General features: G+C 38.1%; 1 protein-coding gene across 1 annotated transcript in view; it reads right to left on the bottom strand.

Moving 5' to 3' along the window:
- Bub1 (BUB1 mitotic checkpoint serine/threonine kinase) overlaps positions 1 to 1543 on the bottom strand; it is a 40917-nt gene extending 39374 nt beyond the window's left edge. Inside the window, exon 1 of the mRNA XM_010638170.2 lies at positions 1446 to 1543. Coding sequence (XP_010636472.1) covers positions 1446 to 1471 — 26 coding nt within the window. The 5' untranslated portion in view covers positions 1472 to 1543. The remainder of the gene's footprint in view (positions 1 to 1445) is intronic.
- Between the last annotated feature and the right edge of the window lie 11550 nt (positions 1544 to 13093).

The raw sequence follows: 13093 nt of genomic DNA, 5'->3' as shown, positions 1-13093 counted from the left end.
ACACACACACACACTTATAACAATACTAAGTATTTACATTTTTAAAAAGGAACATCTGAAAAACAAACTAGAAAAATGGTTACACATGATGGAGTAGAGAAGACAAGTATGAGTTCTGTAAATACTTTTCTAAATCTTTTTTTAAAAAATCACATAAATATATTATTTTAAAATTTGAAAGTAATTGCCTCTACATTGAATCTCTCTCATCTCATAATAGGAAAAAAAATCCTTATGTCAGAGCCTTTCGAACATCTGAAAAACAAACTAGAAAAATGGTTACACATGATGGAGTAGAGAAGACAAGTATGAGTTCTGTAAATACTTTTCTAAATCTTTTTTTAAAAAATCACATAAATATATTATTTTAAAATTTGAAAGTAATTGCCTCTACATTGAATCTCTCTCATCTCATAATAGGAAAAAAAATCCTTATGTCAGAGCCTTTCTCCTAAAATACATGTAATATGCATATAACATTTGCCCAGGATAAACATTTCATGTTCTCACACCAACCACATTCCCCAGAAAAATGGCTTAAATACTACAATACCAGGTTCACCAGAGCAAATTAGTTTTTCACAGGCCAAAATAAGGTCAGACATATTTTATTTCCCTTTACAAGTGTGTGTGGGCGTGTGTGTGTGTGTGTGTGTGTGTGTGTGTGTTGGGAGTGATACAAAGTTTCCAAAAGAGAATACTTCATTGGTTATATTGAAGGTTAAGGAAAAAAAAATCATAAAACAAACAGACTTGTTTTCACTATATTAACAAGCTTAGTCTTCTGATTGCAAAATAAATGATAAAATGAACATGTTTCACTTCCACACGTGATTTAATAGTTTTAAGTACCTTTTAATCATAGGCTAGACAGTCTCCTAGGCCAGAACACAAATGTGAGAAAAATTTAAAAATTAGGAAGCTAGCATAAATGGCTCAGCTATAAGAACAGCACCCCCCCCCCGCCCAAGGTGCATCCAAAGACTTCAAAAGTGTAAATTCCCCACTACAGGAGAAATTTTAAATACGAGATTTTGAAACTTTCTCACAAAATCTAAATCACACAAGGTTTGAGCTTTTGATGGCTGGACATTTTTCTTACAGAGGCGATCTGTCCACTGGGGGTTCCTAACAGAATAAGCAAGGCCTCCGAGCGAAAATGCCCAAATCCCCCCAAACGGTCACTAGGGCAGCGCTGGACGGGCGAGAGCGGGTGCCAAAGGGTGCCACACGGGTGACCCAGGAGGGGCCCGCAGCCCGGTCAGGGTGGGACAAACTCCAAAGCCCGGGAAAGGGGCGCAGGGAGTAGGAAGAGGCTGGTGAGGGGCGTGACGAGCTGAGGAACAGGGCTACCGGGCCGAATTCTAAGTGTTCTAGCCCCTTGGGGGCCCGTAGCCGGGAATGGCGACCACGCTTCGCCTCCACCCCATCAGACGGTCACTTACTGAAAGACATTTTCCGGGTTATCCATCTCTAAAGGGTGACGGCCGGCAGCTGGTCCAACTACGTTGCGAACGAGTAGCGCCACCAATTCGAACCTCTCGCGCAGCCGCAGTCGCCACGCCGAACGTTGGCAAGGCGTCTGGTCATTGGCCTCAGCTGTAGGCGGGCTGGCCTATCGCAGGGGCCATTGCCTGGAGACCAAGTCCCACCCCCAGCCCCCGGGTAGTTCCTACCGTTTCCGGTAGTCTCTAGCTGAGAAGAAAGCTGGCGGCGAGCTGAAGGCTGGGCGAGACCTGGAGGGACGCCTAGGTGGCGAGGCAACTTCGCTGTAAGGGACGCTGAATTGCCTCCGATGTAGGGGATTTTTGTTTTAACTCTTAAAGGTGTAACTGTGACTGAGACAACATCCCGGAGAAAGCATCGCTGGACCCGAGGTCCCTGACAGGAAAAATGTCTCCGCTTTTGGGTCCAGTACTGGGAGTCAAACTCAAGACCTTGTGCTTTTGAGACAGGTGTAGCACCACTGAGCTAGATCCCCAGCCCTCAGCGTAAAATTTTTTTTTTTTTGTGGAAGACTGATTTAAAATTGTATGAAAGATCTTTAATTTATACTTGCTTACATTAGTAACTGCTCTTTTTGAAACAAACAAGCATGTAGTTATAAGAACCTTGCTCATTGTAGTTAGCTCTGCCTTGTTATGTGAAAGCCATAGAGATTGTCTGCCTTCCTTCACTTCTGCTAACTGGCGGTTCCTCTCCCACCAGGCTTTGTGATGTTAAGGTATTCTGGATGTTCTTCCATACTGCCCTTTAAAGGCTTAGTGATCCTTCTAATCCCCAGTGCCAATTGATGTAAATATATCTAGGAGTAATAGAAATAAAATACTAGGGCTGTTAGCAGTGATTAGAAATTGACATTTTTTCTAGAAATAATTTCCTGATTTACTGTGACTTTCCTTAGTTCTTATCTAGGGATATTTCTGCCATAGTCTGCCTCTGCTATTATTTTTATTCTGAGGAGGAGTTAAAGTGATCCTCTTCACAATGTATTCATCTTAATGTCCTTAGCTTGATTAACCTGGTAGTGTCCAGGATTTACTGAGAACAGGAGAGAGATAGGCAATCTGGCAGAGGACAGTAATTTTCAGACTAGATGGTACTGGAGATAGAATGGAAGGTAGGGAGGAGATCAGATTTCATGGAAGAAGAGTTCTGAGAATACAGTGATGGCTTTAATATGTAAGAAAAAGACTCAAAAGATTGTTTTGGAGCCTTGGAGAATTGACAGAAACAGCCTATTGAAGCTCGGAAAGGCTATACCTTTGATTTTAAATGTGACTGGTTGGAGTGACGTAATGCTTAATCTTAATTGTCAGCTTCCTTAGGTTGAGAGATATCTAGAAAATTAGTAGACTACACCTTTTGTTATATCTGTCTGTGAGGGTGTTTGCAGAGAGGATTGTTGTGCAGGTTAGCAAATGGGGGAAGACCTGCCCTGAATGTGGGCAGCACATCCGATAGGCTGGGGAGTGGGGTGGGTGCAAAAGGAGCAAAAATGTGGAAGTGGGAAGCTTACATATGCACTTGTGCCCACTTGATGCTTCTTGAGTGAGTGTGTATGTGTGTGTGTGTGTGTGTGTGTGTGTGTGTGTGTGTTTCTGCTATTATCACCTACAGACACAAAACTCCACAAACTTTAGCCTCTGAACATATACTTGCATCAATAACTCTCCAGGGAGTTTACATGACTTCAGCCTCTAACTAGGGCTACATTATTAGACTTTCTTTTTCTGAGACCTGGAGCTTCTTGCACTGAATAGGTATAGGTTTTCCCCACATCTCTATCCTGCAGACTGCCATTGTGAGGCTATTTATGTCCTCTTCAGCCTCTGATCATGTAAGGCAATCTAATAAATCCCCACTTATGTATACATTCTGTTAGTTCTGGTCTTCTGGAAATCCCTAATTAAGAGGTTACCAGGCATTTGTATCCTACACAGCCACTCTAAGTCATGGTAGAGAAAAGAAAGAGACAGACTCCTGACTTTAGGAGCTTATTGAAAGAAGTTTCATGTGCTGTTTCCTAAGGCTAGAATGACTTTTTTTCTCTATGAGATTTATATTACCTTTACATGGCTGGAATAAATGAAGAACTTTCAAGTAGCTTGAAGAAAATCTGTAAGCCATGAAATACTGAAAATTTACAGAAATCAATATAAGCAGAAAATACTAAAGGACTGGCAGATGTAATGCTTATTTTAAAAAATATTCACTTCTTGGAAGTTAGTGCCACTCACAGCACTCCATCTTCCAGTGATTCTGTCCACTGCCTTTAATCTCCCTCTGCCCTTTTTTCTCAGGCTTGGGTTGAGAGTGCAGCAAATTGCCATACAAACATCTGAATCTGTTAAATAATAATTCTCACTTCATTAATCTATCTCTCCCTTTATTTTGACATTGCCCTTGCCTTAGTTCACCTGTTACCTTATCTCCTCAAACCCACTCCAGAGAGGAAAAGGGGAGATTTGGTTTGATCTGCATGAGAGCAGCAGACCTGCTATTTCCAATGCATACCTTTTGTGCATCAGATGCAGAAATATACTGCTACAGTTCTTTTTTTCTGTAAAACTCTTAATTCACCTGGTAAGCTGACTTTAATATTAAATTGCTATCTATTAAAAAATGATTCTAGGGCCGAGGATTTAGCTCAGTGATGTCACTGCCTGCCTCGCAAGAACAAAGACCCAAGTTCAATCCTTAGTACCAAAGAAAAAAAAAAGATTCATTAGATTTCCCTAAATTATTAGGAAGATCAACAGGTAAAATATTTGTATTTGTATGGGGTTGTGACTTCTCATTCTAATGTAATTTCCAAACTTATTGGAAAGGAAAAGCAGCCCAACTTTTGAGGCAGCAAGTGAGCAAATGATCTAAAACCTTAATGTGGGTGACATTTTATTCTGCAAAATGAAAAGGAAACCTGTTTCCTGTCTTCATAATGTTTCTCTGACCTCCTCCTATATAACCTCATAGGATTTTCCACTTAATTCCAATCTGTCTTGGTTTGTCATTTGCTATCAAAATTAGTGCGACGTTTAGAAAAAAATAATGATTTTTTTAATAGATTCTACTGGTGTGATCTAAACAAATAATCACAGATACACTAATACCTCTTTCCCTTGAAAAATATAGAGCAGCTTAACAGTATTAGACTTGTAGCTAGTTAAGCTTGACGTTTCGTAGAAGATTAAAGAATTAGAATAGTTACAGAAAGTTGAGGAGTGATATAGGGAACTATCAAATATAGCTCCATTGATTATTTTTGGCATTTAATTGAGAAGTATCTTCAAAAAAGTAAAAGATGGCATAATTAGCGTTTACACCTGAGTTTTAAATTTCTTAAGTTACACCAGCATCAGACATCTCTTAAAATAAAAGAATGGCTGACAAGTCTGGAGTTAATAGCAGATATAAACACAGTACTTTACATAATTTTTTTAATTTAAAAAATCATTTAAAACTTTATTAGTACAATTTAGATTTACATAATAATTTACAATTTACATAATCATTTATCTTAGGGAATTTGTATTTCATGATGTATCTTGATAAACACGGTATTTTTAAGCATCACATCAATATAATATCACTGCCATCAATATTAAATTTTATTTTACTAATACTATCAGGAATTTAAGGTGAACTTTCATATTTGAAAGTTAACTGAGTCAAATAGACATTTCTTCAAAGATACACAAATGAACAATGAAAGATGTTGAACATCATGTGTCATCAAGTAAATACAAATCAAAACCACAGTGAGATTAAATTTTATATCACTGTGATGGCTATAATCAAAAAGATGATGCTAAATGCTGGCAAGCTCCATTGATTTTTGTCTTATTTTGATTTTCATCTGAGTCATGTTATAACTTCTGAAAATATCCATGGGATCAAAGCCCAGCATCTCATTGTCACTACAACCTGGAAAGAAGAATGGAGGTGGCCAGAAGAGGGACAAGTGGATCCCAGTTTCTTGCCCTCTAATAATCTTTGATAGAATCTTTGATAGAATGTGTAGTCTATCCTACCATTTTGATATTTGTGTAAAGGACCTGTGCCAGTTGATCTTAATTGTCAACTTGACTGAATTAAGAGAGTCCTAGAGAGGTGATTGGATCATGAGGGTGTTCTAGCTGGCTGTGCTGTTAGGAAGTAGGACCCAGTTGGAGGAGGTGTGTCATCACAGTGTGCTTTTAGAGGCTGTATCTCTGTCACTTTTCACCTGTGCTGTGCTTTCTGGCTGCCATGAAGTGAGCGGCTTTGCTCTACCTTATCCTTCTGCCATGGTATTTCTGCCTTGGAGCTACCAAGCATGAACTGAAGCCTCTGAAGCTGAGCCAAATTAAACCTCTCCTCCTTTAAGTTATGGATGTCAGGAATTTTGTCCCAGAAATGGGAAAGCTGACTAATAGAGGATCCAAGTAATGCCATATTATTTTCATTTTTGGTATGATGGTACAGATTCCTTTTCCCTGGGGAGTGACAAAAGATTCTAGCCACAAGGAACTAGAGACAAAGTTATAATAGTGCTGATTCATTTTGGTCCTAGTCTTTTGTGTCTTCTTGTCTGGAGTATTGTCTTTTCTAGAAGTACTGTTAAAAATGCATATTAATTTGGCTGCTCATCCTCTGTCAGCATTTACCTTTGTGTATTTTTACTATATAAGGCTTTCTACTGCTGCTATTGCAGTTACTGATGTTCCTATTTATTTTGTATTTTCAGCTTGTATCCCTTTATATTTGTAGTCCCCTGAGTTTTGCATATTCATGTGCAATGTTACACTTTTTAGTATGATACTTCTTTTTTCTTAATAAACCTCTTTGTGTTTGCATTTGTTGCTCTTTGCAATTTCTGTGCTGCATTAGTCTGCACAAGGCTATTTCCTTCAGATATTCTGATTGCTAGGCAATGCTCCATTTCTGCATCTCTTTTGGATATATCTTGGGATTTCTGATTTTCTAAGGTAATCCCAAGATGATGAGGCATTGTTTTTCAACCTAGTGCCCATTTTGAATTCTTGATGGAAAATCAATTGGAGTTATTAATTACCTTAATAGTCTATCTTCCTGTTCATCTCTGTTCTTTGGAACTTGGTGTCCACCTGGGCTTTGCACCTGACATTCTAGAAGTGACTATTTGATTCACATACTTATGGGTTGCTATGTTTTGGATAAGTGTACCTTAAAGGCTTGGTACTATGGGGCTATTGGATGATGGTGGAACCTTTAAAATGTTGGAGCTAGTGGGAAGTCCTCAGATCATTGGGAGTATGCCCTCAAGGGGATAATTGTGGAATCTTAGCCCCTTCTTCTTCTTTCTTGCTTCTTTGTTGTGAGTTGAGTAGTTTTCTCCACTGCCTGTTCCTACCATTATGTGCTACCTCATCACAGGCCGGGAGTAGTGGGGCTAATAGGTCATGAACTGGAACCTCCAAAACTGTGAGCCAAAGCTTTCTCTTTATAGGTTAATTATTTTAACCAATTCATTACAATGATGGAATAGGGGTCAAAACAAATAAGAGATAGGAAGATCAATTCTCCAGGAAATAATGAATCCCTTTGTGATCATGTAACTTCTCATTCTTTAGCTACATATACATCCCTGAACATACATACTGTAGTGGCTTGGCAAGGACTTTGTTGACATTGAAAATCTGAAATCAGTTCAGACCCCACAGAAAATCCGTTTTCATTCTCTTATTCCCACTTTCTTTTTTTTTTTTTTGGTACTGGGATCAAACCTGGGACCTTGTGCTTGCAAGGCAGACAGTGGGACCACTGAGCTAAATTCCTGGCCCTGTCTTTCATTTTTCTAAAATCTAAGGTACAGCTTCATCAGTATTTCTTATCCTGGACATTAATTGATAAAATAAAATATCCTGGCATGGTAATTATTACATACTTGAAAGAAGACCAGACATTTCAAAGAGGCTGATAAATCTTTCCATTATTTTTGAGTTGCAATGAATAAAACCCCCAGCTCAGATAGCTTTATTCACACATATGTGAACTTACTGGCTTATTTTACTGCAAAGTGCAAAGATGTGTGGGGTTCAGGTACAGTTTGATCTGGACTTGGAAAAAAAATTTTATTTCAGAAAACATACTATTTGTATTTCCTGTTCTTGTAGTTTAGCTCCTTATAAAATAGAAACCTCTATCTTCACAGAAGAGAAATGGACCCTCTGATGAGATTAATCTTTTCCCTTTCCTCAAATTCATACATCAAAGTCCTAGCCCCCAACATCTCAAAATGTGACCTTTTTAAAGATAGAATATTAGATAGTTAAGTTAGATGAGACTGTTAGGGTGGGCTTTAGTTCAGTATGACTCATGTCCATAGAAGAACTTGAGAAAATTTAAATATAGACACCTATGAGGAAAGAAAATGTGGAGAGGCTGGGAGAAGATGACTATCTATAAGCTAAAGATAAAGTCATGGAACAGATCCTTTGCGATGCTCAGGAAGAACCAATCCTATTGACACTCTGGTCTTGGAATTTTGGCTTCCAGAGATGTAAGAAAATAATTTTTTTATATTTAAGTCACTTAATTTGGAACACTTCATTTTGGGGGTCCTACCAAACTAAGTAGGCCCCAACTAATCCTCCAATTAGGCTATAAATTCTTTCCTTTTAAAGACTGGACTAATTTCTCAATGTCAGTCATTTCCCTGATACCACATGGAGGTAGGTAGATGATGGTCTGACAACTAAGGACACTGGATGGAAGTTACCCAGCTGTTGACTGGACCAATCATCTTTTCCCTACAAAGTCAATGTCTTCAGCAGGAGAAAGAGACAAACAGCTTCTAACAGTCAAGAGTTAGCCTGGCACTAACGGTTGATGATAAACAACTTTATGGAATGTTCTCATCAAGGAAGTTGTTGAATTGCTCCTGCTTTCAAGCACCCAATCCAAAGCAAAGGACTGCTTCCCTGAACTCTCACATCCTTGGACAGATCACCTAACCCAAGCCCAAATCCTGTAAGTCCTATCACTTCCATAGAGGTGTTCCCTAGAGTATGCTGTCTTCCTTGTGACAATGAACCAGTAAAGCTAAATTTGTTCCTAGTCATCTTTGATTAACAGATATTTCTTTCTTTCTTTTTTTTCTGTTAAGTTTATTGGTACATTTTAGGTATACAATACAGTTACATTCATCATTAGGATCTTATACTTTACATGGTGTATCTTGGTTCTTATTTTTTCCCCCATTCCCCACTGTCCTCCCTTCACTTCCCCCACCCTTCCCTCTTTACAAAGACTTTGTTTCCATGTTTTTCCTTTTCTCACATTTTTTCTTGTCCCTTTTTCTGATTAACAGATATTAACAAGAATTTCAGATCCCAGTTCTGACTTTGTTTTATATATACATCAGTCAGTCAGATTCCTCTACCCCATCCAGGGTAATTTGTACAGTTTAATGCAACTTGACATTAACCTGTGCTTTTGTATTACCATTATATGAATAGTTACTATACTGATTATACTATAATGATGTAATATTATTATTTTGCATTTTTCTTCCTTTATTTGGAATTTCTTAATATAGAATATAGTGGTTTAGTAGGGTTTCCTTAGTGGTCATGATAAACATTTTTAAACTTGATAAAGTTTTGTTTACAGTAAAGCTTAAATGAATATAATCCTCTTGTCCACAAATATATGAGATAAAGGATGAGCTTTGTAAATAATGCATTATTCCCTAAGGTAACTGTGTTATGTATTGACTTAAATACCATTCTGGATGCTCTTTAGGATTTTCTGTAAAATCCTAATGAAATAGCTGTTCTGGTGTAATCTATTTTTACCAGGCCTCATCTGCCTGAGTGCTACAAAACTAGGATCATAGTCCCCTGTGGGGAAAAATTTCCTCTCTCAAATACTGCTAGTATGAGGTTGACAAATATTAAAACTTTTGGAAAGTAATATCAATATCTATCAAAAATAAAGAAAAAAAAACCTAGCCTTTCCATTTCAGGGAATAGAAGCCATGGAATGAAGCCCAGTGGTGGGTGAGGGGTTATATAAGTACAGGATGTTCAGTGCCCAACATGAAATGAGATGCATAATCAGACATTGGGGATAGCAAGATAAATTGCAAAACAGTCTTGCTGTGGGATATTTTACACACATTAGAAGAAATGAGTCTGGTCTGCAGCAAATGACTTGGAGGCACTTCCCTTAGGTTCAATTTTATGTGAAAAGCAAGGGAAAGAGGTGAAAATATAACCCCAGTATTGTAAAAGATGAAAAATTCAGGCTTCCATGATTATATTACAAAGAAAACAGGTCAGAAAGGGTTATCATTTTAACAAAAAACTTTTTTGTACTGCGGATCAAGTTCAGGACCTTGTGCTTGTGGGGCAGGCATGGCACCACTGAGCTAAATCCCTGGCTCTAACATTTTAATAATATTAATTGGTTTAGTTGAAAGAGATGGGTAAAGGAGGAAGTACAGAGAATGGTGGGAAAGTGGAATATTTCAATAGCTATTATACTTTTTAAGTAAATGCAGTATTAAAAAGAGATGAGAACAGGGGTAGGGTTCTTTGAGAACAATAAAGTTCTCAAAGAAAAGTAGAATATTGGGAGCAAGAAACACAAAATATAATTCTTCTAAATTGTTCCCTTAGCCTCACAACCTGAGTGTTACTACTGCATCCTTAGGAATAATCAGAGGCTTGATAGCAGAACTCACTGTGTATTCTTTATGTTTTAACTGTATATAAATTTGTAGAGGAATTATTGCATAACAGTAATACAAATCAGTCACCATGGTTCTATTCTCATTACAATTTTAGAGACTTTGCCTCTCTTCAATATTTCATTCATCCTAAGTGTAACTGTGAATCCCTAAACCAGGAGACTGGCTGGATTTTGAAAGACCCTTCCTATCCTTTGTATTCTAACACCTCCTTGTGTCTGGATTCATTGATGCCCCCATGTTTGTGTCTTAACTCAGTTCAGAAAGTACATAGGGTGGACAGGTGGAAGAGAACTTGCCAAGAAGCTGAGATTTTATAGAATGAAGGACGATACTTTAAGGGAACCAGCAATGGGGCAGAACCTGAAGAGTATTTATTTGAGGAGGAAGTCAAGAAGGCCCTGCTGAGTGATGGCATCAGTGGAGTGGGGCTGCCAGCTCAGTGCTACACTGTCCATATAAGGTATGTGTTAGGTCAGCTTAAGGATGGACAGCTTACACAGAGAAACTCAGGTTTTTAATACGACCTGAATAGACCCAGCCATGACTTCACTCCAAGTTTTTCTGCTCTTGGAGTGAATTGTTGTTTGTCTGAGCTAGACCCTGTTGTTTTATACTCCAAGGCACTCTTCTCAAAATGGTACCAAATTCAGAATTGAACATCTACTTTGGCCTTTATTTGATGTTTCTATATAGCTTCTTTTCTGGTTCACAGGTCCTTTTCTGAAGCACAGAATTCTTTCTCACTCTTACGTAGGTACCTTTCTGGGGTCAGAATCCTGTGCTAATTCCTGACCCAAGAGTAGCTTGAAGTTGCTACACTTTCCAGATGTCTTTTCCTGGATTCTCTAGTCTGGGCCTCGATGCTTGTATAGGTAGGGAGCATCCTATTCCATCATCTTCAGGTTCACTCCTTGTCTTAATTTATTTGTTGCTGAGGCTAAATATCTGACACCCAGAGTTAAAGAAGGAAAGGTTTATTTAGCTCACAGTTTGTAGAACTTTGAATTCATAGTTGGCTGGCTCCTAGGCAGGATGGCATGACAGAGGGTCATCACAGAGGAGAAACAGTTCATGGAAGGCAGAGAAGAGCAAAGTAGAAAGCAGCAAGTGACAAGCATCAAGCAGTGACACTCACTCTTCTGTCTCTTATATTCTATACAGGCTGCCTACCCTTAGGGGTGGGTAGCACTCACATCCAGAGTGGGGCAACCTTAATCTTTTCTTCCATTAAGTTTATTGGTACATTTTAGGTGTACAATACAGTTACATTAATCATTGGAATCTTAAACCTTTATATAATGTATGTTGGTTTTTATTTTTTTCCCATTCCTCTGCCCCCACTTGCCCCCTCCACCCTTCCCTATTTACAAAGACTTTGTTTTCATTTTTCCTTTTTTCACATTTTTTCCCTTATTTCCTTTCCCCTATCCTTACCACTTCCCTTCTTCCTTTAGACTTTTTCTTCCTATTTCACATTATCAATTATACCATTTGAACCTTATTTATACTTTTAGTTTTTCACACTAGAAAAACTATTCAGAATTTATAAATGTGTGTCCTATTTATTTCACTTAAGAATATGTCCTCAGTGTGCATCCATTTAGCTGCAAATGTCTCTAGTTTCTCATTCTTTATGGCTGAGTAGTACTCCATTTTATAAAAAAAACCCCACATCTTTGTCTAGTCTCCCATTGATGGGCAATTGGGCTGTTTCCGAGCTTTAGCTATTACAAACTGGGGGCATCCTTAATCTAAGCATCACACCATGAATCAGTTCCACCATCAAATCCCCTATTCCAGCATCACATACACTAGATCCAGCCACCTCCAAAAAGCTCTAGCTATGACTGCATGAGGCTTTTAGGGCACATCTAGACACATGCCTTAGCACTCCCCTAGTTCCATGTTTCTGATGACTTCTTGTTCCCTTCTGATTCCATATGAATTTTGAATCAGATTGTCCATTTCTGCAAAAAAGAAAAAAAATGCAGCTGTAATTTTGCACTTAATAGGTATATCAGTTTAAGAATATTGCCATCTTTTTTTTTTTTTTTTTTTTTTTTTTTTTTTTGTGGTACTGGGGATTGAACTCGGGTCCTTGCGCTTGCAAGGCAGGTCACTGAACTGCTGAGCTAAATCTCCAGCCCCTAGAATACTGCCATCTTAATATTAAGCCTTCCAATAAACAACACAGGACACCTTTTTTTATTTATTTAGATCTTTTTTAAACTTTTCACAACAATATTTTGTAGTTTTTTTTTGTAATTTTCAGTGTACAAGTCTTGTTCCTTTTTTAAATTTATTATAAAACAGACTACTATTTTGTATTATTGTAAGTGGAATTGTATTATTTATATTTTGATTGGTCATTGTTAGTGTATAAAAATACAATTGATTTATATATATATTAATCTTGTAATCCACAACATTGCCTCCCAAGTATCTAGTACTATAAGTACATGTATCACGCCCAATTAAGTAATATGATTTATTTTGGCCCAAAGTTTTTTCTTTTATTAAATTGAATAGTGATGTAGCCCTTGAGGTCTTTGCTCTCAAAATCTCTCAAAACAGTGGGGTCGAGGATTTAGCTTAGTGGTGCCACCACCTGTCTTGCAAGCACAAGGTCCTGAGTTTGATGCCTTGTACCAAAAACAAAACAAAACAAAACAAAAACAAAAACCTCCCAAAACAGAGATCCATGATATGAGTAACCTAGAGAAGCAGGTAAACCCAGTGGCACTGCTTCTGGTGTCACTGTGCATGGAGATGCAGCATATGTATGGCTGCTCAGTGGTTTCCTTTGCTTTGGGTACAGTGCATCCAGCAAGTCCTGGAGAGTTCACCTGGGGCTTCTCTTGTGTTGGTGTAGAA

This window comes from Fukomys damarensis, unplaced genomic scaffold (assembly GCF_012274545.1).
Source record: "Fukomys damarensis isolate Sample0158 unplaced genomic scaffold, DMR_v1.0_HiC HiC_scaffold_9, whole genome shotgun sequence".
NCBI classification, from domain to species: Eukaryota; Metazoa; Chordata; class Mammalia; order Rodentia; family Bathyergidae; genus Fukomys; species Fukomys damarensis.
The sequence above is the reverse complement of the archived record's forward strand: the minus strand, read 5'-3'. Positions and strand labels throughout refer to the sequence as shown.